Source organism: Papaver somniferum, chromosome 10 (genome assembly GCF_003573695.1).
Source record: "Papaver somniferum cultivar HN1 chromosome 10, ASM357369v1, whole genome shotgun sequence".
Classification (NCBI taxonomy): Eukaryota; Viridiplantae; Streptophyta; class Magnoliopsida; order Ranunculales; family Papaveraceae; genus Papaver; species Papaver somniferum.
In genome coordinates this window covers 115,804,059-115,828,598 of record NC_039367.1, presented here as the reverse complement: position 1 = coordinate 115,828,598, position 24,540 = coordinate 115,804,059, and the positions used below count along the sequence as shown (strand labels likewise).

The window sequence follows — 24,540 nt, the reverse complement described above, 5'->3', positions numbered from 1 at the left end:
CTCGTTTGTTGATCGACTTAAAAAAGGAAATTTTGATAGGTGAAAATTTATACAATCACCAATTGGCCGGATTGTTCAGTCGTGAGTAGATGACATTCAAGTTTGATTCGCTCCCTTCTGGTGGAGGTTTTACAGGAACTTAGGAAACATTTGCTAGAATCGATTTTCTAGAAGATGCAAGTGATTTCATGATTGATCATCTCACGCATAAATGCATGATCCGAGGTAGAAAATTGTACGTTAGGTCGGTGTTTGAGTTTGAGAAAAGTCAAACTTATTTGGTCAGTTTTGAGTTTAAAATAACCGAAACTTAATCGGTCATTAGTTTAGGATTAAAATTAAAACTTTGGGATAACTCTTAATTGTTCAGTTGATCCTAAAGTCCAGGAGCTTAATAGTTAAGTTAAAAAAAACTTTATTCTTGTAGGATAAATAAATGCGACTCCGATAAAAGGATATCTTGGCTGTGAGTTTAATAATGATTTCTCAATGGAATTCTCAATAGAAATGTCAGGAATTAATCCCACCTCTTGGGGTGGATGTGAGAAATCATTATTTTGGAAGAAGTATTATTATGGGTTTACGGAGTGCTTATCAATGTTGAAAGATATGTCTTTATGGATTTTCATATGGAGACATTGGCAAGACATCATGTTTGGTTTGAGAAGAAGATCATCTTGGTTATGCTAGAGTAAATTATTGGTGTTAAGCAGAAGGCGTCCATGATAATTTATGTAAGGGTGTGTGCATAAAATAACATCTCGTTGTGGGGGAGAATACGGTAAACATTATCATGTTAGAGTGAAGATACTACTTTAGAGTTATAGAGCGTTGTTAGAGTTTACTGTGTTCAGTCACATTGTGATGAGTCGTCAAATTGATTAGTCAATCATATGTGTAATTTTCAGTTGGTGCTACAATAAAGAAATAAGTCGTAGCCGTTTGGTGGATGTAGACAATACACACACATTGTGTATATTGTTGAATCACGTTAAATCAATGAGTACATTACTTGTTGCTTTTGTTTATGACATTTACCCGTGTGGTTATTTTTCTCATCCTAGATCGTAGTAAAGAGGTTCACGGAACAATCCGAAAAATCTAGGATTTCTTGTTGGCTAGTTTGCTTCCACAAGATTAGTATGTAGATGGCTCTGAACCACAACAATTGCTATGAGGGTCTTTGTTAGATAGAAAATTTGAATAGAGAAATTTTGAGGTTTTTTTGTTCGTAGAAATTTTTGAAGAGGCATAATTTGGTTGATTTCACCAGGTAAGCCAACGATGTGATTTTACCAGTACCTGAAAATGTAATGTTTGATGAATTAAGTATATGGAGGATTTGGTTTCACCAATTGTAAGTGCAACAACAAAGTAAAACATAATTCTATAAAAAATGAGATTATATCTGATGATCCCCATTCGATTTGGTCAAGATGATATTTTCGAATTTATCATATTTTGGGAACTTAAAATGATCTAAAAGTGATTCAGGATATGCAAAGTGTTTCCTCGGCTCTATTTGGATTTTGGAAAATTTAGGAGGGAATATATAACTTCCTTCCCCATTTTACATTTTAGCTCAAAATGTACATCAGCCCCCCCCCCAAAACAATCTTCATATCCATTCGAGCAGATGCTCAAAATCTACAGCAGTGGATGCAGTTCTTTTTTCGGAAAATGGGTCATTTGTCCAAATATTTTTAAAACATGGTTTTAATGGACGAGTAAAAATTAGTATAAGTGAAATGGACACAAAAAAATAACAAGAATGAAATTGGATTCATCCGGACTTAAACTTTAAAAAGAGCGAGGATGAAACTGGATACATCCTGATGCAAATTAAAAATAAGAAAAAGTATTTGAAAATGGATAGGATGAAGCTGTTTACATCCTGGCTATTTTTACATTTTCATCTATTTGAACAGTATCAAATTTTACATGTCTTTTTCACCCCATAATAGTTGATTTTGATCTTTTTAATCAATTTTGTATTCTTTTTTCCCAATGATCATCATATATTCGTATCCGTTCGAGCAAAATAACCTTTATATCCACAATTTCACATCCATTATGTATGAAAAGTTGAGGTGGAGCCCCAAAATTTGGGGAACCCACTAAGGAGTAAGGAGTAATGACCCCCAATTTGGCTTCACATCGACAAAACGATTCAATAAAAGCATGGACATTGTCTTTCTTTCCTGTACTGTATGGTTCAGATAGCACCGTAAATCTCCACACTTGCGAACAAATCTCACCACGTAAACATGCAAAAGCTTCATCCACTTTCACACCTTAATTCAAATCTAATCCAAAACCAAACCTTCAACTGCCAACCCAGCAAAATTACGGCGCTTTACTTTAAAGGACCAAGTACATTATTGTCATTCCACGTATACAATCCAACCAAATCTAAGCCATAGATTCACCTATCTTTGTTTTTTACGTAAACTCATGTTAAAAAGAAGTACAAGGTCACATATTGTAATAAAACTATAATTCATGGACAAACATAACCATTTAATTATAATAATATCATCAAGACCCAATCTTACCCTCCCAAAACACTCCATTTTCCCCAAAATTTACAAAAATTAAAATAAAATCCAAATAAATTTCAAACAAAAGAATTTCAAGAAGAAGAAGACTCCAAAAGATCGATCGACTGAATTTTCTTTTTCAAAATTTAGAGAGACTGAGGGAAGAGAGAAAGAATAGGCAACAATGGCGGAATCAACAACAAATAACAATAATGATAGTGGAGGAGGAGGAGGAGGGGGAGAAAGTGTGAAATTATTCGTTGGTCAAGTACCAAAACATATGACAGAAGTTGAACTGATTACTATGTTTAAAGAATTTTCTTTGGTTGATGAAGTTAACATTATTAAAGACAAAACTACTCGAACTTCACGAGGTTCGTTGTTACACTTTTGGAATTTACTTGATATTTTAATTTTTGTTTGTTGATAAGTTTGGATTTCAAGTGCTGGTATAATTTGTGGATCGTTAATGTGGGATCTGAATCTATGGTAATTCAAAACCCTAAATTTTGCGTGTAGGTTGTTGTTTTTTGATCTGTCCGTCGAGAGAAGAAGCAGATAAAGCAGTTAATGCTTGTCACAATAAACGAACGCTACCTGGAGTAAGTCTTTGATTTTGTTTATCTTCATATCATCACTTGAGTTTGGAATTGAACTTAGACCACTGTAGTATTATTCTAGAGAATTTGATTTGGTTAGTTTGTTTTTTTTTCATTTCCCAGTTTGCATGAGTTTATATTTAGCTGGAACCTTAAGTAATTTGATGTAGAAATTTGTATGAATCGGGATTGTGTATAATTGATTGGATCAAGACCTTTTTGATAGTTAGGTGTGAAGTTTGGAGAATCTTTTTTAAGTTGACTTTTGATTAGTGTTGGGTATGCATTATGAAGTTTACATTTCAAGAATTAAGATTAGAACATCGATCAAAAAAAAAAAAGAATTAAGATTAGAATCGAACGCAGTAATGAGCCTAAGATGTTGAAATAGGACGAAAAAGAGTGAATTTATGCTGATTTGAGTATGTGGTCTCTTGTGTATCTTCACATTCACAAGGAAGTCGATTTGTAATTAGATACTTTAGAAATCTACGACGTTATTTAACAATCTGTGTGTTGTAGCCTGAACTGGGAGATCCTGTCTGATCTTCTTCGACAATTGAATTTTTTTTCTTAGAATTTACTTCATTAAAAAACATTTTTAGTTTTTAAGTTAATGTAATTTACAAAAGCATGTCAGATGTCATACAAGTCTGATAATCACAGAGTTCTACTGGATCAAAGTTTCTTATCCTAAATATGGTATCCACCTTATCATAGGTTAATTGTAATGAAAAAGTTAAAATGAAAGTAAATACTTGTTTTTCTTCTTTAGTAGTCCAAAACTGGGTGGCCAAAATCCACCAGGAATAGAAATATTTGATTATTGACACTTGGTTGGCTGCTTTACTTTCTTCATTGAGTATTGCGGGTCTGTGTTTGTTTGAATTCTAAATATAAACTAGAAGGCCAAATTGCCTTTTCTGATTAGAAGAGTCTTACATGCTTTTAACCTTGTTCCCTTTTATAGTGTTTTGTCAATATTTGTCTTTCTTTCTTTAATTAAAGTGTGTTCTGTTGTTTCTACTTAAATCAGGCATCTAGTCCCTTGCAAGTGAAATATGCAGATGGCGAGTTGGAAAGACTAGGTGTGAGAATTGTTCATATCTGTAATTATGTTGTTCTTCTCTCCAGTGATTTCTCTTTACACGCCTGGTCTCATTTGTATTTAATGCTGGTGCTTTTTACTAACTACTTGTAAAGCTAAAAGTAGCCTTTTGATTATCTTTAATACTTCGGCAAAGTTGTAATTTTCTCTATGTTGGATTTGCCTAGAACACAAGCTATTTGTTGGTATGCTTCCAAAGAATGTCTCTGATGCTGAAGTTTCTGCGTTATTTTCTAACTACGGGAAGATAAAAGATTTACAGATTCTGAGGGGTTCTCAACAGACTAGCAAAGGTACATAAACCACCCTTTTAGCAATTTATATTTCATTTTGTATTTTTCTCTACTATCAACCTTCGAGGAATTCAGTATTCACAACTTTAAATAGACAGAGTCATATAAACTTTTCTTACGGAGTCTTTATCCATTGTTATTGTTCTGGGCAGGCTGTGCCTTTTTGAAGTACGAGACAAAAGAGCAAGCTGTTTCAGCCCTGGAGGCCATCAACGGAAAGCATAAAATGGAGGTTTGTGCTTATTTAAAGTTGTGTAACTGGATCTGGTTTAGCTAACCGATTTGCTCAATTGGTGCTTTCATTCTGTTTTGAAGTTTTGATTTAATCCCCCCCCTCCTATTTGTCTTTTTTGATTTCCTTTCATCAATATGATCTCCTTGTTGGAGTTTCGCCCAAAGATGACCTATTGTTCCAAAATGTGATTTTGCATGATTACATCAGAACTGCTGTAGAATTAAAATAAATGTCATATTAGCATTCAATACCACAAGTACGGCAACATACTTTTATGATATTTCAACTTTTCAAATTGTGCTGATTTTTGCTGCTTTTTGATGGTATTATTGGCCGAGGTTGAAATATTGTTTCTATGCATTGCTGTTATTGTAGGGTTCAAGTGTTCCACTAGTTGTCAAGTGGGCTGATACGGAGAAGGAAAGGCAAGCTCGGAGAGCTCAGAAAGCTCAATCCCAAGCTTCTGGAGTGCCTAATACTGATCTGGCACAACAACCTTCATTGTTTGGGGCCTTGCCAATGGGTCACATTCCTCTATACAATGGATATGGGTATCAGGTTTGGTTCATTAATCACTCTTGACTATACCTCAGCAGCGAAAGGATCTCTCTCTCATTTGCATGGCATACTACTTTCCTTGCAAATTGGTAGTTGAGTTTATTCAGTATACATATCATATAATCTTGTTTCAACATTCATTCATGCATGAAATTTAAAAATGGGACTTGGGTTATATTTTATATCCTTTTTGTAGGCACCTGGAACTTATGGACTCATGCAGTACCCACTACCACAGATGCAGAATCAACCTGGCTTCCAAAATATGGTTCCGCCAGTCAACCGTGGGAGTGCAATCCGTGGACTATCACCTGATCTTGCTCCTGGTTTAAGACCTAGAGGTTTTTCTCCGGCCAATTATATGAGGTCTGGATATCCTTCTATTCCAGGTCTTCAGTATCCTATGTCCTATCCTGGTGGAGTGATAAATCAAGGGTCTCACAATAGTTCCCATGCTACATCCCCAACTGCAAATAATAACTTAGCTGCATCTTCTAACATCATTACAAGTTCAGGGGCTCAAACTGAAGGTTGGTGATTGTTTTTTCTCCAAGTTGGTCATTTGTTTTGAGGTCCCTATCGTTGCTCCATCGCTAACCTTCCTTTAATGTGCTGGTGAACTTATAGGTCCTCCTGGTGCTAATCTATTTATCTATCACATCCCTCAAGAATTTGGAGATCCAGAGCTTGCAAATGCTTTTCAGACGTTTGGTAGAGTCTTGAGCGCTAAGGTTTTCGTAGATAAGGCAACTGGTGTTAGCAAATGTTTTGGCAAGTATCCCTCTATTCTCTCCTAACTTTTGATGTGGTACATATGGAGTTGTTCGATCAACTAAAAACAAAAAGAAAGAATTGGATTTACCAACCATATTACCTTCTGCGTGCAGGCTTTGTCAGTTATGATTCACCAGTAGCAGCTCAATCTGCAATTAACGTCATGAATGGCTACCAATTAGGAGGTAAGAAGTTAAAGGTTCAACTTAAGAGAGACAACAAGCAGAGTAAACCATACTGAAAGGTAAGCTAATAAAGGATACAGACACTCTACCAATGTGAAAGTATGAAACCTTGGAAGTCAGGGACTGACTGCAGTATAAGCCAAAATCTGGGAATGGGTGGAAAGATGATGAAAGTTCATGTATGTTGCTCCGTCCTATCATACCCTAATGCAGGAAATCATTAGCTATCTTGTGTGATTGAAGTCCCTAAAAAAAAACTCTCATTGGTGCATTCACACCAGCTCAATTTGTAATTTATGTACCATGGAAGTTCATTTAGACATTGATTATTAATTTAATTGATTTTTCCCTTCATAGCAGATGTTGTCGTATATTCTCGCATTCATATACTTAAATGCTGCCGTTCGCATTTTTCTGTTGTTGTATATTTCAGTGAATACAGTTATTCCCATTTTGGTTAGAATATTTTTTCAGTTGATGTAAGCTTAAAACTGCACTCCTTTCTATTGTTTTCTCCCTTCTCCTTGTTGTCCTCTAAGTGAAGTTAGACATTTAGTGTAGCCACAACAGAGGTTCTTATCCATTCTTCTTGTCCAAGGAATACTTGTAATTTGGTGTTTTAAGTCCAAAGATGTGTGAAGTTCTTTATTTGTGTAATTTCTGCAGAAGACTTATCAGTTCCCAGTGAGACATTTCAGGTATTGCGTGTGATGCCTTTTGCCTTCTTGTTCAGTGGTTGTCTGTTCTCCCATGTTTTTGGTCCTCGCTTCTGATTGCAGTTGAACATTTTTTATATGCTTTTCACTGTTTAGAGTTATGATAATCTCTATCTGCTGTCCGTTCTCCATTGCAGGATTCAAGGAGCCGCTCCTCTTTGGAGTTAATCTGGCACCGACTCTGGCACTTCTGTTTGAGGTAATAAACTACTCCCTCTGTCCATGTTATATAGGTGGAATATTAGTTTTTGGTTGTCCACCTATATAGGCATAGTTCTAATTCCTAGATGACTTTTTTCATATATGCCTCTATTTATGATTGTAATACTACACTAAAACTAATTTATTGCTTTTAGTTTTCATCAAAAGGTAAGGGGTAAAACAGAAAAAAACGTAGATATCTATGAAATCCATATATTTTTCTTAATCTATGAGATTTGCCTTCTCCACCTATATAACTTGGACGGAGGGAGTAATGTTTGTGTTCCCTTTCTTATCAGTATTTGAATTGCTGTCTTACTGATATGAACAATAGAACATTTTTGTTTCTTTACTTCTAAGCTTTTTATTGTGTTAAATACAACGTAAATAACGTACTTGGGAAGAAATGACAGAGTTTCCTGAAAGCTTCTTTACTCTACTCATAATCTACTTCCAGTACCACACATCTATAGGATTTCTTTTTTATCTCTAATATAGTCGTCACCTCTAAGAAAGAATCTGAAATTTATTTCTTGTAATCTTGGTTTAGCAATTATATTATATATAAAAGCACTGGAAATCATAAGGTAAATTAAATAGATGGAGAAAGGCTGCTCTTTGGCGAGCTCGGTAGGTGTCCACATCAATGTTTTCTTTCTCGGCAGGTGAATAGAGATACTCTTGCGAGCTGGTTTCATCAGTTGACAAGAGATTCATAGGGTTGAACACTGATAATGTGGTATGTCTCAACAGGTATATTCATTATTGAGAATAGTTGCTCAACAAGAGGGTAAATTCTCATCTGGATTTATAAATTAACCTAGAAGCTTAATTAGGCTTAGCTTATACAATCGCGTCATTTCTACGGATAAGCTTCTCTTTGTCATGAATATGTTTCATTTATCCTCAAATGTGAATCTGTGATCATCTTTTTTTTTTTTTTTTTTTTTTTTTTTTTTTATCTTGCATTTACTCTATGAGCCTATGGATGATATCTTACAAGTCTGCCCTAGCTACAAGGCTAGTGTCACATGTAATACATGAACTGGTCTTGATTTTAGCTGTGATGGTATTCGAACGGAACAGGTTATTAATGTGGAGAACCATAATGACGTTTTCCAATTCTTGGTGGAGGATGAGCTCCTTTTTTGCTTGAAGAATAAAGACCATTTAGATGAAGGATATTGTCAGATCAGTGATACAGCAGGATAGTGATACCAACATTACAGTGAATATACACGATTCGTGTAACTATTTGCGGTAAATACCTCAGATCAAGTCATTTTTATTGGATCTTCCTTGATAATTCTTTTATAAACTTTGATAGCTGTACAAGAAACAACAAATTTTCATGAATAATTAATAATATGATTTCAGGTGAATTTCCTCAGTTGTGGTTAAAAGCTGAACAAAGCTCTCAGAAGAGAGCTTTTGGCCCCACCGAGGTATATTTCAGCCAATAAAAACCTTTGGATTTTTCCTACCACCGATTTTTCATATTTTCAACCCCAATTCTCCCCCTTGATACAACACGGCTCCTTTTTTTTTTTTTCTTAAACCGGCAGACAACATGGCTCACTGTTGATTCTCTCTTTCTTTTCTGTACCGCCTCCTCAGCTCTACCTCTTTCCATTCTTAGGTGGTTAAAAGGTGAACAAAGCTCTCTTCCGAGAGCTTTTGGCCCCATCGGGATATATTTCAGCCAATAAAAACCTCTGGATTTTTCCTACCACCGATTTTTCGTATTTTCAACCCCAATTCTCCCTCTTGATACAACACGGTTCCTTTTTTTTCTTTTTAAAACCGGCAGACAACACGGCTCACTGTTGATTCTCTCTTTCTCTTCTTTACCGCCTCCTCATCTCTACCTCTTTCCATTCTTAGGGAGAAACCCTAGCCTTGATATTTACTATATGCTTCTCTTCCATTTTTCTTACGATTTCCTTTTCTAAAATTATAATTTTGATCCATAGGTTAGTTATTTTCTCGGATTCATATATATTATAATTCTAGTTTTGTCTGTTGGAGTGGTGGTAATTAAAATCTATGTTCGTATCTTTTATATATTTTTTTCTCACTGCAGATGAGAAAAGAGATCCTGCTTTCGTCTTTGGTGGAGAAGAACACCAGGTATAATCTGGTAAAATCGTTCTTTGTATCTTATTTTGTTTGTTCGATCGTGTTCACAAAAAATACTTTTTACAAATACTTTTTCTCTGCAAAGAATAAAAGTACTTACCATCTCGGTTGCACGTAAAGTGTTCGATCCGATTCCTGAATGACATAAAGGTTTGTTACATACAAACAAGGGTCTCAACCTTACTTATTCGTGAACAGTCCTTTGTGGGTGCTGTGCAGTTTGAATTAGTAGAATGCAAGTAATATAATCTAAAGCCAGTATATGCATATGCAAGTTGTGATCTAATACAAGTTAACATAGAAAAAGTAAGGACGGAAAATTAATAACTCACTGATTTTGTTGTTAATTTTGTTGAATATTCTTGGGGTTTAGTTGCCGAAAAATTAGTCCCCCGATGGGAGAGAGGGTTTGTTGACCTTGAGTTTTAGATATTTTGAATCAAGATGTAGAAAGGAGGGAAAGTAAGGTTAAGACTTCAGTTTTATCAAATTTCCAAAGTTTGTTGATTAAGCTTTTTAAATTCATGTTGAATGAACTTCACTTGCATATAAAAGATGTTTATAGATGTTGGGATGCTCTTGATCCCGTCGAGGATGTTATGGTACTTCCGTGAGTCAAGTCTGGATATTTATAGCTCTCTTATTGGGCAAATCCATATTTCTTACTATCGAGTTATGTTGTGTTTCTGATTTTTGTACTAACACCACTTAACTGCATTGAGTAACAGTTGTCATTCAAAGAAACCTCTGTGAAACTTATTGAAGCCCTCACTATTTCAATCGATCCTCCTCCCCCAACTTCCATTTCCATGACACAATATTGTTTCTTGCTGTTTTCACAATATGATTTTAAAGCTTAATTTCAACTTTGTGTTTTGAATGTCAACTATATATTATGTTGTTTGGTTTTGATTATATAGTGCGCTAGTCATTTGAATAGCTAGGCTATATATGGGATTATGACCATTTATAGTTCTAACTGCATGGCAAACTTCGAACAAAAAGGTATGCTCAATTTAGGTTTCGTTTGATTCAAGTACAACATGCACGCATCTCTGCAAACTGCGGAGTAGGTGTTTTCCGGGATGTATTGAACAATTACATTATTTTTAAAGTGGAACCATTTGTTATAATAACTTAATTTGCAGGTTCGTTTAATTAATTAGTTAACAAAATGAGAATTAGTAGTTGAGAAGAAACCAGAGAATGTTAGCGGTGTAATCTGCAAAATGTTTTTGTTTCTCTTTATAGATAAAAATGATCCTGCGAATTTAACTTTTTTGCTTTTGTATGGTGCAAGCAGAGATGTTGAGCTTTGTACAGTGCAATCATAACGAGGATCCAAATGTCAAAGTTAATTCGTAAGGTGTGGAGAACTTATATATTACTGCCCATTGAAAGAATGATATAAGGAAATACATCACATCCTAGAGTATGCCACTACATGATTCATGTTGTAAATGTCTTCCGATTGTTCAGAGCTAATGCTCTTATCTTTTTGTTGATGTTAATGTGTTGGATACTCCGATGGCAGGAAATTTTGCAAGCAAGTGTTTCTCTTTTTAGTGCTAAGGTATTCGGGTTTAATTTGTATGTGAGAAATGGTCTACTTATAAAGAAGTTTTTTGTTGAAAAAAAATAAACATGTAACTTCTAAAATGATAATTTGTAGTAAATCATTTTTATTTTACATATTTCTAATGAATGATCTTCACATGGGGCAACCCGAGGATATCATTGTCCATTTTGAAACGACATTGTTTTAATCAAGCCATAATTGATACAGTAAACCTTCTAATTTTTGTCGGTAATACTAGCGTTTCAAAATTTGGACAACCAATTTAAGCCCGTGCAGAGCACGGGCGTAGCACCTAGTATTACTGAAGACTAAGTAATAGAGGACAGAGCCACTTTTTCACCTAGCCTGCTTGACACAATATTGCACGGTCACACCTCAAACGGGTGATGGTAATGACCCAACAATGCATTTGTGTGCAGTTGAGCACTTGCTTCTGTCGCGGTTACCGTATCCCAACTAGTTGTAGGCTTCTTGTTGGAATTCTCCTGTGGTTTGCTTTAATTGTGTTTTTGCCCATATTTTTTGTTTTACTGCACATCATTTAGGATTCCCTTATTATGTGTAAAGTTGGTCACGCAGCAAAATACTTGAGAAATCCATAATTTATTGCAATTCGCTGAGTGCTTGCGAAACAGCAATCAATAACAAATCCACATGACATGACACATTTGTGCCTGAAATCCTTAAATTTAAGTTGTCAAAATCAAGCAACACATCGAATTTACAGAAATTTCAAGAATAGCCGGGTTGCAGAATAACGGAAACCAATAAAAATAAGACTGCTTGTTTCATCTTACACCATCTCCAATGAGGGAAGAGGGAATTCCCTTAAAATTTGAGCTGGCAGCCAATATAATCGACGTGGAAAGCAATAAGGGATCACATGTCTTATGGTTGGATAAATGATGAGTTTATCGATCGGTTGAAAGTTACACGATCCATAAACAAGTTCACGATCGGTTAACAGTTCACCGAGAACCATTATCTCCATATTTAATACCATTATTCTTACTTAACGTTATCCCAGTTTGTAGCACTTTTGTTTGTTCGTAGCATTTTTACTCATTTTATAAATAGAACGTAGCAGTTTGTTTTTCAATACTGGGCACTAGGCAGAACTTTTGGAAATGAAATTGGTTCCCATAGAATCCTTCCCCTTGAAGCTCGAATTTTTGTTTTCTTCTTACTGATTCCATTTTCGTTTCGACTTAACTGTGTTGTAGATAAAGATTTAGAACCAAGTGTCGGACATAAGTTAGCATAAAAAAAAAAGAAGTGTCGGACATAAGTCCATAAAAAAGAACGCGACATAAAACCGATAACTGCCGAAATAACGCGAATTGTTTTTTATTACACTTGTTTCATGGATCGGGGAAATGTTCACCGGTCGAGTGATTGGAAAGGAGGCATGAAAATACAGTGCACTAGATTTTATGCCCGTGCTATGCAACGGGCAGGCCCGAAAACCATCCACTATCATTTTTTTTTTAATTTTAATCATATTTTTGGTTCGGTGGGAAAGTGCATGCTTAGGATTTTTGATTTGGTGTAGCTCGGCTTCGCCTCGCCCCATCCCAATGCATTATTGGCTCGGCTTCGCCTAGCCCCGTCCCGATGCATACAAGGTTAATTGAGTCTGCCATTCATATCAATCCAAGAACACATCTAAAAATTCACCTTCATGCAATCATTTATCTGCAACCTCAAATCCCTTAAGCCAACACCAAACTCTTCATCTCAGCTAATACAACTCCTTGTTTGTTTCAACTGCAACACCAATCTCATTACAGCAGCAACATTAACAGCTAATATCCCTGCCAAGTCTCAATTCTACCACTGCAACATCTACTCATCTGCCTCAATCATTCTGGCCATATTACCACCCGGACTCAGCTCCGTTTCCTGTCTGGAGCAACTCATATCACAGCAGCATATTCAAACCTCCACCATTTCCTGCTTTGAGTCCCCAGCTCAACTCATTTAGCATATTTATTCTTGCTTGGCAGCAACAACACCAACAACTTCTGTAATTTGCACCAACAACTTCTGTGATTTGTACCACCAACTCGTAAACATCCCTTACAACGCCATCCATTTAAATTTGACTCAAACCCTAGATTCAATTTCAGACCCATTATATCACCATGTGCAACTGATTCTCTCCGTTCCATGACTTCAATTACAACAACAGACAACCATCAACAACCCAAATCACTACCTGCATCTTCACTTCAAGCATCACCAGTCAGCCATTGTGACTATGATGGCAACTCAATTTCATTTTCTATGTTGTTTACACAGCAACCACAAACTGCAGCTTCATCCAGACCCTGTTCATCTCACCAGCACTTCCATTCCCATCTGAAAATCACTGGAACTCATTTGTTCTTCATCTACAGCTCTACAATCAACTCGACAAAAAATGAAGAACATTCTTCATCATTGATTCAAACCATCTTTGCGTTCATATGCAACATCAGTTGGGGGCCACATACTTTCTTATTTTAAACTCCAACCAACAGAACCCATTTCCATCTCATCACCAGCAAACACCCATCCTTCACCTGAGTTCAAACACCAGCGCCACCACCTACATCTGTATAACTCCATCCCTGAAGTCACTAGCGATTCGATCTCCTCCACATCACAACATCATTGTTTCTCATCAATTTCATTACCACCAAAATCTCTTCTTTCATTTCTCAACACCCTTATCTCGACCATTTCTAGCAAATTGTTCAACACTGCAACTTCAGCCTCAGATTCAATCTTGAATTTTTCAGATTTGAATCGAACCCTTGCTTCTTTATGCTAGCAGCAAAAACTGCTTCTGGTTATTATCATCCATATTTGAATCAGTACAATTAGCTACAAATCAGAACTCGATTCTTCTAGGAAATTAGCCGAACATATAAAAGGCACAACACTTGAAGTCTAATTCAGAACCAATCCAACTGACGGTTTCATGAGAACAAACCCATGTTCAGATTGGGAAAACGGAAACATTAAAATTGAGGTTGAGAAGAAATTACCATCCCTGCTAAGTTTTTTTCTACACAATAAGTGTGGATGAGTTTCTTCTTCGCCAACAAAAACTACATACTCGCTCACAGATTCGTTAGGGTTCCTTTCACGGTATTCGATCACAACCGTTTTTAATGAAGAAGAAAGCTCAATGGAGAAGCTAAATAAACCCTATACTGTATAAGAATAAGAATCTCTCAGTTAGGTTTAGTTTTTCACGGGTGTATTGTACACCTAACTGGCGTTAGTAACGTACAGTTAAATTTTCGGTGTAAACCAAGTGTAACAAATTTATTAGCTGTAAATCCTCACATAAGTGTTGTATACCCACGTTTTCGCTAACGGTGTTACTAACACCCAGTTAAATACAGGGTGTAAACGGAGTGTAATCCAAATTTTAATGCTCCGACCAATAGAGTCCCGCCACTTGTCCTCTCCAGAATTGCTCTAGTTGAAAGCTTTTATCTCATTTAATTTGAGGGGGGTGTCACATTCACCGTGCGACGTGGGAGCTCATATGACTTAGTGTTTTAAAGGAGGGGAGATATCTTTAAGAGTTGGGATGATTTTGAAACGAACCAACAATGCGCTCAAAAATCAAAATTTTATCGAAGTCCATATCTTCTCTTTCTTTTTTTTTCCCCTGGAAAGGAAAGGGTGTTTAGGGAATTGTGAAGGATAATAGTCAGACATTGCTAATATATCCCCTTAGCAAACAATATTATGGAATTAGGACCACTCCACTAATTGTCAATGCAATTTGTTTTGAGGCATACTGAATTTTTTTGAGACATACTCATTCATTATCCCATTTAAGGTGGGTTTATAAGGGGTGTCTAAAGGTAGTGCAATTGCCTATATATCCTTAAACAATTTAAATTACTAGAGTGCCCTTATCCTCAAAAACCTAAAATCAAAAATCAAAACAACCTTTAAACTTAAACATCTTGGAATCCAATTCAATCAAGCAATTAATCAAGCAAAGGAAACACGAATCAAAGTGAGCGATGTTGGAGTGCGAAATCCGAATCTCAATTTTGTGCGAAATCCAAATCTCATATGTATTTTAGAATGTATTTGTAACAAACCCATCTTGTTTTTGATTGATTTTATTTTGTTTGATCGATAGAATATGATTTCAAAGATGAAATTAGGGTTTTTAGAAGATCAGTTCGGCTGATCTTGAAATATCAACTTTGAGCCGAACCTAGTATATGATTAAGAGAAACACTATGTTCGACTAATGCAACTTTGCTAGATTTTGTTCGAATCAGCCGAACCTAGCCTTGTTCTTCATTTTAAATTTTCAGAACATCAGTTCGGCTGATCTTGGAATATCAATTTTGAGCCGAACCTAGTATATGATTTACAAAAACACTATGTTCGGCTGATGCGACTTTGCTAGATTTTGTTCGAATAAGCCGAACCTAAATTTGTCAGTTACAGAGTGAAGTTCGGCTGATAACTTGTCAGCCGAACTTCTGTTTTTTGAAAATATACCTAGGTTCGGCTGACAAGTCCATAGAGACAGTACAAGACGTCATTCCAAATCTCATATCGATTACTATTCTTTGAAACGCAGGCTCCAGAGTCCAGATCAAGAGTTTTCTAAGTAAAGATAAACATAAATGATAAACTACAGGAGCTATCAGCTTTTTTTCCTCATCAAATCTTGCTTTTGCTATGTTGGATGTTGGGCCATGACCTATTGTCATGTGTAGAGTGAAGTGTCACATAGTGACAGTTATGTTTGTTAGAAGTGCTTGACAGCCTGTAATGTTGAGTCACGACGTATGTAATTGAGTCATGCTTTCTTCTCTTTTTTGTATAAATAAAAGAATCACTCCCTCCTATGATCTTCATGATAGAAGATCAGAACCTTGTCCACCAACTTAGTGTTCTTGACATGGTATCAGATCTCTGATTTTCAAACCCTAAAATCAAAACAAATTGTTTAGTTTATCATTTTCTTCAAAAATAAATAAATAATCAAGATCTTTATCAATTTCTTCTCAAAATCATCAATAGATGTCAAATTCATCTACAATTTTTTCTTTGAATCCTTTAAAACTTAGTATTTCACCACCTGCTAAGCTAACTTCTACAAATTATGTATTGTGGAAGTCACAAATTGTTCATATATTGAGAGGTTTTGATCTCTACAAGTATGTTGATGAATCTACACCAGAGCCTTCTGAATTTATTCGAGATCCAGAAACTCAATATCCAGTTGATTATCCAGCATATCTACACTGGATACATCAAGATCAATTACTTCGTTCTTGGTTACTTTCTTGTTTAACAGATGAGATTCATCTCTATGTTTTTGGAAGTGCGTCATCTCTTATTGTTTGGCAAATCTTGGAGCATAATTACAACCCGACTATTAAATCAAGGTTAATGCAACTTAAGAATGATCTTCATCACCTTAAGAAAGGTTCGGATACGATGCAAGCCTATTTTAGTCGAGCTAGATCCATTGCTCATCAACTTGCTCAGGTAAGTCGTCTTGTTCTTGATGAAGATCTGGTATATCACATCTTAAATAGCTTACCTTCTGAATTTAATGCCTTTCGCACTTCGATTAACACACAACAACTCAAAAGTTTAGAATCAATTACTTCATCTGATCTTCTGAGTTTACTTTTGGGAGAAGAGCATCGATTATCATCTGCTTCCGATAATACTGTGCAAAATTCATCTCCTCATCCATATTCATCTGATTATTCAAATTCATCACATCATTCAAATCCACCTCATTCTTCAAATTCATCTCATCCTCCAGAATATTTTCCTTGAAGCTCTCACTCTCGAGCTTCTTCTGATTGGTCTATGTAGTTGCAGGAAATCCTACACTACACCCCTCATATGATTTCATTGATGATCAACTCATTTTTAGATTTACATTCTTAATTTTATTGATTAATTTTTGAATGTTCTTACAAGAAAGATAAAGAAATCAAGAATGAATTTTGCTCTGAACTTTCTCCCTCCTATTTAATTGTTTCTTACTCAAAAAATATCTCTCTCTCCTTTGCAATTCGAATGACTATTTATAAGGAAATACATAGTGGATGACAGCTAATCTGTCCTTTATTTTCGGATATGTTTTGCGGCATTCTCGCAACCTTAAAAATATTCACTTCGCAAGGTCTCTAATTTTAGCAAGACTATCATATCTTTCTCATGATCCTTGCTGACGTCGTTTCTGAAATTGTTCTGCGACGCTATTGTGCAATACCATTGATAATTTCGCTGAGACATAGTTGTTACGAGATTCTGATCCTACATCTTGCCTCTTCTCATATCTTCTCTGTAAAGTAGAGAATGATGTGAGAAATTCCGCAACTGCTTATCTTTTCATATTCCACATTTATCACACGTATTCTTTCTTCCATTTATTTCTCGACACGTCTTTTGTAACCGTTACTTTTTAACCGCTTAAATATTTCCGTATTAACCGTGTTTATTTTCTCGAGGAAAAATTCCCTCTATATATATTTCTTTTCATTCTCTTCTTCTTTCCTTTTATTCTCTCTGCAACTTCATCGTTCTTCTGCAAATCCCATTATTGCAATTTTTCTTCTTTCCTCTTCAATCTTTTTAAGTTCTTCTTCATCTTCAAACTAGATCTTCATAGTTCGTGATCTTCTTCGAGACAATCTCCCTATCATTTTTCATGGATTCATCAAGGTTAGTCTTCTCTTTTCTTCCTTATGAGTTTTGCTGAAATTGATATATTTGAAATTAATCTTGTTTATTGCCTTATTTATTTATGTGATTCCCATACTCTTGTTATTTCAGCAAAAGCGGCTCCAACACTAAATTTACAGTTCAGAACCCTAACAATCCCAAATCACAGCATAAGTTGTCGCACAAAAGAAAGTCTGCGAATGAGAAGGTAGTAAGAAACACTATCTTTTTCTAATAACAATATTGTTGCCTCTGTTTCTTATCTAGATTGTAATTCGCAGGGTGATAAAGATCTTCATAAACACAAAATCTCGCCACCTCAAGACTGTTCCAACTTCTGTTCCCTTCCACCTACTCATTTCTTCCAAATCTCCTGCGACATCTTCGCAAGATAAACCTTTATCTCCAATTCGTGAAGATGCTGCTCTGATTTCATTTCTTCCAAATCTCCTGCGACCTCTTCGCAAGATAAACCTTTATCTCCAACTCGCGAAAATGCTGCCTCTGATTTCATTTCTCCAGTTGATCTTTCTATGATTGAAATTCCCCTTGGGATCCTTCTGCGAATGAAACCTCTTCTCTTCCCATTGAGAATGTTTCTCAACCTTCTATCTCTACTAGTTCTCTACCCAAGTCTCTTCCTCTGTCGAAAGAAACCGTGGAAGGGATAGATATTGCTTTCAAGGTTTTATCTGAGATTCTGGATGATGGAAAGAAGTCTTCTACTGATCCCATCAAGTCTAATGTTTGCGAAATTCTGAGCAAGCATTTGGGTTCTGACAAAGCTGCTTCGCAGACAGCTTTAGAAAAAGAATGTAATGCTCTTCGTCTTGAAAATCAGAAACTTCAGAATGTTTTGCTGGATCGTGACAATCTTCGCAAGAAGAATGATGAATTAAGAGGTATGATTTCCTCATCTATGTCTTTAATTTGCCTTTTCGATGGTTTTATCCTTCCCATGTTTAATTATCCTTTAAATCCCTCTTTCGCATGTTAAGCATTAAATCAGAAACGAGTAATGGAGAGATATCAATTTGAATCTGCTGTTGAAGAAGCCCGTGTTGATAAAGAAGTTTAATGGATCAATATAACCAATTAGATAACCTCTATTCATATTCCTTGATCAAATAAATAATCTTACCAATGAAAATACCCAATTAGTTCAAAGACAAGATCTATTAAGTAATGAAGTATCTCGTCTTTCTTCTTTAACCAAAGCTAATTTAGGGATGGAAACTTTATCAGATGAGAAAAAACCTTATCTCAAGAGAAGCGAGTTTATTTAAACAAGATGGCGATATCTTCGCAACAACTTAATATTCTCCAAAAAGTATGTGCTGACCAAGAGAAATCTCTTCGCTCTTTAAGAAATGAACTTAAAGAAGTAACAAATCATCTATCGCTGAAAGAGATACACTCATTCAAGGTAGAATAGCTTTAAGTGTGAAGGCAAATCAGCTTAAAGAACAATATTCCAAATTAGAAGAATCTTATTCTTCTCTTGCGAAGAAAAATGCCTTCCTTGTTTCTAAAGAGAAAAATCTTCAGTCTCGACTTAAAGGTTTAGTTGGAGATAAATTTGATGACGCAATGGACCATTGGGAGAATAGTTGTCTATCCTTGATTCAACACCTTATTTCGCAAAAGGAAGGTAGTCATAATAGTTTGACTGCCTTAATTATCTTTTCTTTGTCATATCTCTCTGAATTCCTTATTTAACAAAATTTTGTATTCTATTTTTCGCAGAGTCTGAGAAGAATCTTCATTCCTCTATTTCTGACTTGGAGGCTAAATATGCAAAATTCGCAAAGAGAATGCCTTGCTCGTCTCTACCTTACTGGTTCTCGCGATCGAGCAGAAAGAAGACTTGATTATCTTGCTTATTTTAAAGATATTCAAGATAGGAATCATCAAAGAGCACTTCTTCGCCAAGTTCATCTCCGGGCTGAAGTCCTTGTAAATGACATCTTATTGTCCAACTCTCTTCCTCCTACATCAATTGATCCTCTAGAAGTAGATGATGATGAAGTTCCTCGTCCTGCTGATAGTGATTATGATTACGAAAGCGGTGCAGAGGATAATTTCCTGGAAGATGAAGAAGAGGTTCCTTCTAAAGAAGTATCTGCTGGTGTTAATCAGAATGAGAAAGAAATTTCTCCTGAAGAAGTAATTGCTGGCGATAATCAAAATGCTAGTCATGGCGAAGATCAAAGCCGAAATGAAGGAGAAGCTTGCGAGAATGTTGGCGAAGAATTTCTGTCATCTCCTGCTACTGATATTAATATTGAAGCTTGAGCTTCTTTTCTAGCTTTGTTTTCTTGACTGTCTTATTTTTATCACTTTTGAGAGCTACATTTTTCAATAACTTTGAAGTCAACTTTTCCTTTTAATATTTTGTTGATAAGAAAGATAATGCTTCTTGTATATCGATTCCCATACTTGCCTCTCATTATCTTTCTTGCAAAATAATCTGTTGTGAATGCTTATCATAATTTGTTTTATCATATGGTCTTATTTTGCCTTCCTAATTAAAGGTCTTATTATGCCATCCCTGTCATTGCGACAAAATCGCAGGACGTCCTTGCATTTTCATACAAAAACCCATTGATCTTGTCTTAACTTTTCTTTTGTATTATGGCCTCTTCAGGAATGTTGCGACAATATGACAGGCCTAAATATTCTTGCGAAAATAAAGCCCCATGACATTGCCGTCTTGCGACGAAATCGCAGGACGTCTTCGCACTTTCATGCGAAAACCCATTGATCTCGTCTTATCTTTTTCTTTTGTATTATTGCCTCTTCAGGATTGTTGCACAAATATGACAAGCCTTAATATCCTTGCGAATAAAAAGCCTCATGACATTTGCGTCTTAAGACACTTATCAGCTCCCTAATGGAGGGTGCCGCCCTTATCTCCCCCTGGTTGCCCCTTCAAGGAGGCGTACTTCTACCATACAAGGTTAGCTCCTCCCATCCAGTCTTAACAACAACCAGTTGTTTTCGCAGCCTCTTATCCCTTTTACCTATAGGGCTTATGGTTACGAGACTGCACCCTAAGTGGGGTTTTCTTCAGGCCGAGTGCAGTATAAGCCAAGACTTGTCAAGAATGGCAAGGACGCTTCAAACGCCCCCGGCACCTTGACTCAACCGTGTACCTCGGCGCCTTGATCAGATTCTGCACTCCTTGGGAGAGTCCTTATTACCTTAGTCGCCCAACCTAAGTCATATGCTTAAGTTAGAATCCAAGGTGCCTCTCCCGGATGGGCTTTATTGACCCCAAATCTCCATGACTCAGGTTCCGGTGGGGTGTAGCCTTTCCCTGAGCCATGTAACAGGTACCCCCTAATATGACGTACTTTAGGTCTTACATTTGCCTCTTGCGAAATTTTATTCGCGAACTAGGGTGTACGCCATAAAGGTTCGCCCCTTTCTTTTATGTCATTGTTCTGTGGTTATCTCTGCGACAATTTCGCACATCATGATCTTCTTTTGATATGAGTAATTCTGCAATTATTTTTCAGAATTCATAACTTCTCAAAGCTTCTTACTGATAATATCTTTTCAAATACAACCTGTTCCATGGTCTGTCTAATCTATGACCAACATCTCTCCTTCTGGATCCATTAATCTATAAGCTCCTGTTCCAACTATCTCCTTAATGATGTAAGGTCCATCCCATTTTTTCGCTAATTTTCCACCATTTTCTCGCTGATATATTGGTGTTTCTCGCAGAACTAAATCTCCTGGTTGAAATTCACGTATTTTGACACGTTTATTATATTCTCGAGCTAATCTTCGCTGATAATTCTCCATATGTTGTAAAGCTTTTTCTCTTTTTTCTTCTAATTCATCAAGTTTGTTTAAAATTAAACCCGCACTAAGATTTTTCTCCCAAGCTTCTCTTTTTGTTGTCGGAATAACAACTTCTGTTGGTAACACCGCTTCAACTCCGTATGTTAAACAAAAAGGTGACATTCCAGTAGCTTCTCTTCTAGTTGTATTATAAGCCCATACTGCATTATGTACTTGTTCGCACCATGATCTGTGATGTCCTTCCAATTTCTTCTTTAATATATCTGCAATTGTTTTATTTGTTGCTTCTACTTGCCCATTAGCTTGTGGATACAAAGGAGTGGACTTTCCACATTTTATCTTGAATGCATTAAGTAACATTTCTATATTCTGCCCCTCAAACTGTTTCCCATTATCAGATACCAACTGTGCAGGAATTCCAAATCTGCAAATGATTTTCGAATATGAATGTAAAGATATCTTTGTCGCGAATATGTTGTACTGCCTTCACTTCTGTCCATTTTGTGAAATAATCTGTTGCGACTATTAAGTATCTTCTTTGTCCAGTTCCTGGTAAAAATGGCCCCACAATGTCTAAGCCCCATTTTCCAAAGGGCCATACACTGGTTGAAGATGACAATGGTGCTCCTGGTGCATGTATTTTCTTTCCGTGTCGCTGGCAATCTTCGCAGGGTCTTGATATTTGTTTTGCATCTTCATGCATGTATGGCTAATAATAACCTTGCATTTTTGCTCTATGTGCCAAAGATCTTCCTCCACTATGATTGCCAGCATCTCCACTATGTAACATTTTCAGCACCTTTTCTCCTTCTTCTCGTGTCAAACATCTGAGTGATGGTCCACTAAAGGATTTTCGGTATAGCAACCCATCTCTTAATTCATAATTTGTTGCTCGGCTTTTTAACTTGTGTGTTTCCAATCTATTTCTTGGTGTTTCTCCTTTCGCCAAATATGCGTGAAGTTCCATTCTCCAATCTGCGACATTGTTCATTTGTTCTTCTTTTTCATTATCTATCACCATCACATCCATATCTTCCTCTTCCTTATTTATTGATGGTGACAGAAGTGTTTGTATTTTTATGCATCTCGCAGTTGGATCTGTCATCATGCTTGAGATAAAAGCAAAAGCGTCTGCGAGTCTATTATCCTTTCTTGAAATGTGCCTCCATTTTATCTTTGGGATTTTCGCTGATAATTCTTCAACCAGCTTCTTGTATTTCTTCAAGGATGGTTCATTTGTAGTATACTCTCCTTTTATTTGGCGAGTAACTAGCTGCGAATCACTAGTGATCCTGGCATTTTCTAGTTTCATTTCTATTGTGAATTTTAAAGCATGTATCACAACTTCATACTCTGTTTCATTATTAGTGGAAGCAAATTCCAATCTGAATGAAAAATCCATCTTTATTCCTTCTGGCAAAATTAAAACAATTCCAACTCCATTTCCTTCTCCATTTGATGATCCATCTACCAATATTTCCCATCTATTTGGTTTTGTTAATAAATCTTTTGGATCTCCATGTTCTTCTTCTACATCCATCATTTCTTCTACTGCTTCATCTTCTTCTAAAGGAAATTCTGCCAAGAAATCTGCAACAACTTGTGATTTTGGTGAAGACAAAATTTCATATTTAATATCAAAGTGGCCTACTTGTGCATTCCATCTCTCTACCCTTCCTGATCTTTTAGAATTCTTCATCACTGATTCAATTGGTACTTTTGTTAATACCTTTATCTTGTGTGCTTGAAAGTATATGCGGAGCTTAAATGATGCATAGACCAATGCTAAGATTAACTTTTCAATCTTTGAGTAATTCTTCTCAGCAGTATTAAAAGTTTTGCTAATGTAATAAATGGGTTTCTCTACTCCTGCGTCTACTCGCAATAACACAACACTTAACGCATGCGACGTTGTCGCAAGGTAAATCAATAATTCTTCTCCTGGTACTGCCTTTTGAAAAATAGTTGTATTCATAAGATGTTCTTTGATTCCTTGAAAAGCCTTTTCACATTCATCACTCCATTTAAATTTTGCACCCTTCTTGAGTATATCGAAGAAATATTTGCATTTGTCTGATGATCGCGAAATGAATCTCCCCAGCGAATCTAGAAGCCCATTAAACTTCTGTACATCTTTTATTGTTGTTGGTGTTGGCATGTCACGAACTGCTTGCACTTTTTCTGGATCAACCTGTATTCCTTCCTTTGATACGATGTAGCCTAAAAATTTTCCCGATGCCACTCCAATAGTACACTTCTCAGGATTCAATTTAATGTTATACTGCCGCATTTGTTCAAAAATCTCCCTCAAGTCTTGTACATGGTCTTTAGCTTCTTTACTCTTTACTAACATGTCGTCCACGCATACTTCTAATGTTTTATGTATCCATTTTGCGAACACCTTCTCTACCATTCTTTGATATGTCGCTCCCGCATTTCGCAAACCAAATGGCATTTTCGTGTAACAATATAAACCTCTAGGGGCAAAGAAAGCAGTATGTTCTTGATCTTCTTCAGCGAGAGGAATTTGGTTATACCCTTTGTACCCATCCAAAGATGATACCCTATCATTTCCCGCTGCAGATTCCACCATTTGAGGAATATCGGGTAACGGAAAACTATCTTTGGGGCAAGCTTTGTTCAAATCAGTGAAATCTATGCAAATCATGATTCCCTTGTTTTTCTTTGGAACAATGACCATATTCGCTATCCATTTTTGGTACTTAGCTTCTCTTATAATTCCTGCCTCAAGCATTTTCTGTAATTCTTCTTCTATTTGGGAATGGTAAGTTGTTGCAATTTTTCTTATTCTCTGTTTAAATGGTCTCACATTTTTGTTAATCTCCAATTTGTGGCAAGCAATTGAGGGATCTATTCCTGGTATCTCATCCATGTTTCCTGCGAAAATATCCTTATATTCTCACAACAAGTTGACAGTTCTTTCTTCTTCTTCTACATCCATTTTGGTTCTAATTCTCAACATTGGAGGCTCCTCTACAGTCCCAACATTTATTTCTTTTGTTGGTTCTGCGGCAATGTAACTGGATTTAGGTTCTCCCATTGGTGTTGGTTCTTTTATTGCT

The 24,540-nt window shown here is 36.1% G+C and overlaps 1 protein-coding gene and 1 long non-coding RNA gene across 2 annotated transcripts; both read left to right on the top strand.

The window, feature by feature from the left end:
- Positions 1 to 2,573: 2,573 nt before the first annotated feature.
- On the top strand, positions 2,574 to 6,651 carry LOC113318196 (RNA-binding protein BRN1-like). Its single transcript, XM_026566328.1, has 9 exons — positions 2,574 to 2,914; positions 3,060 to 3,142; positions 4,176 to 4,227; positions 4,415 to 4,540; positions 4,693 to 4,772; positions 5,151 to 5,333; positions 5,530 to 5,863; positions 5,961 to 6,104; positions 6,221 to 6,651. The coding sequence occupies exons 1-9, from the start codon at positions 2,725 to 2,727 to the stop codon at positions 6,346 to 6,348; spliced, it is 1,320 nt and encodes a 439-aa protein (XP_026422113.1). The 5' UTR covers positions 2,574 to 2,724; the 3' UTR covers positions 6,349 to 6,651.
- Positions 6,652 to 9,016: 2,365 nt separating this feature from the next.
- LOC113317456 lies at positions 9,017 to 11,080 on the top strand. Its single transcript, XR_003343546.1, has 3 exons — positions 9,017 to 9,182; positions 9,293 to 9,339; positions 10,652 to 11,080. It is a non-coding gene; the product is annotated as an uncharacterized LOC113317456 (long non-coding RNA).
- The last annotated feature ends 13,460 nt before the right edge of the window (positions 11,081 to 24,540 follow it).

Excerpts from the sequence above, each read along its gene's own strand:
- LOC113318196 (XM_026566328.1), top strand. The coding sequence starts at position 2,725 with ATGGCGGAATCAACAACAAATAACAATAATGATAGTGGAGGAGGAGGA. Across the intron at positions 4,228-4,414 it reads TGGCGAGTTGGAAAGACTAG|AACACAAGCTATTTGTTGGT; the intron begins GTGTGAGAATTG and ends GGATTTGCCTAG. Across the intron at positions 6,105-6,220 it reads TGGTGTTAGCAAATGTTTTG|GCTTTGTCAGTTATGATTCA; the intron begins GCAAGTATCCCT and ends TTCTGCGTGCAG.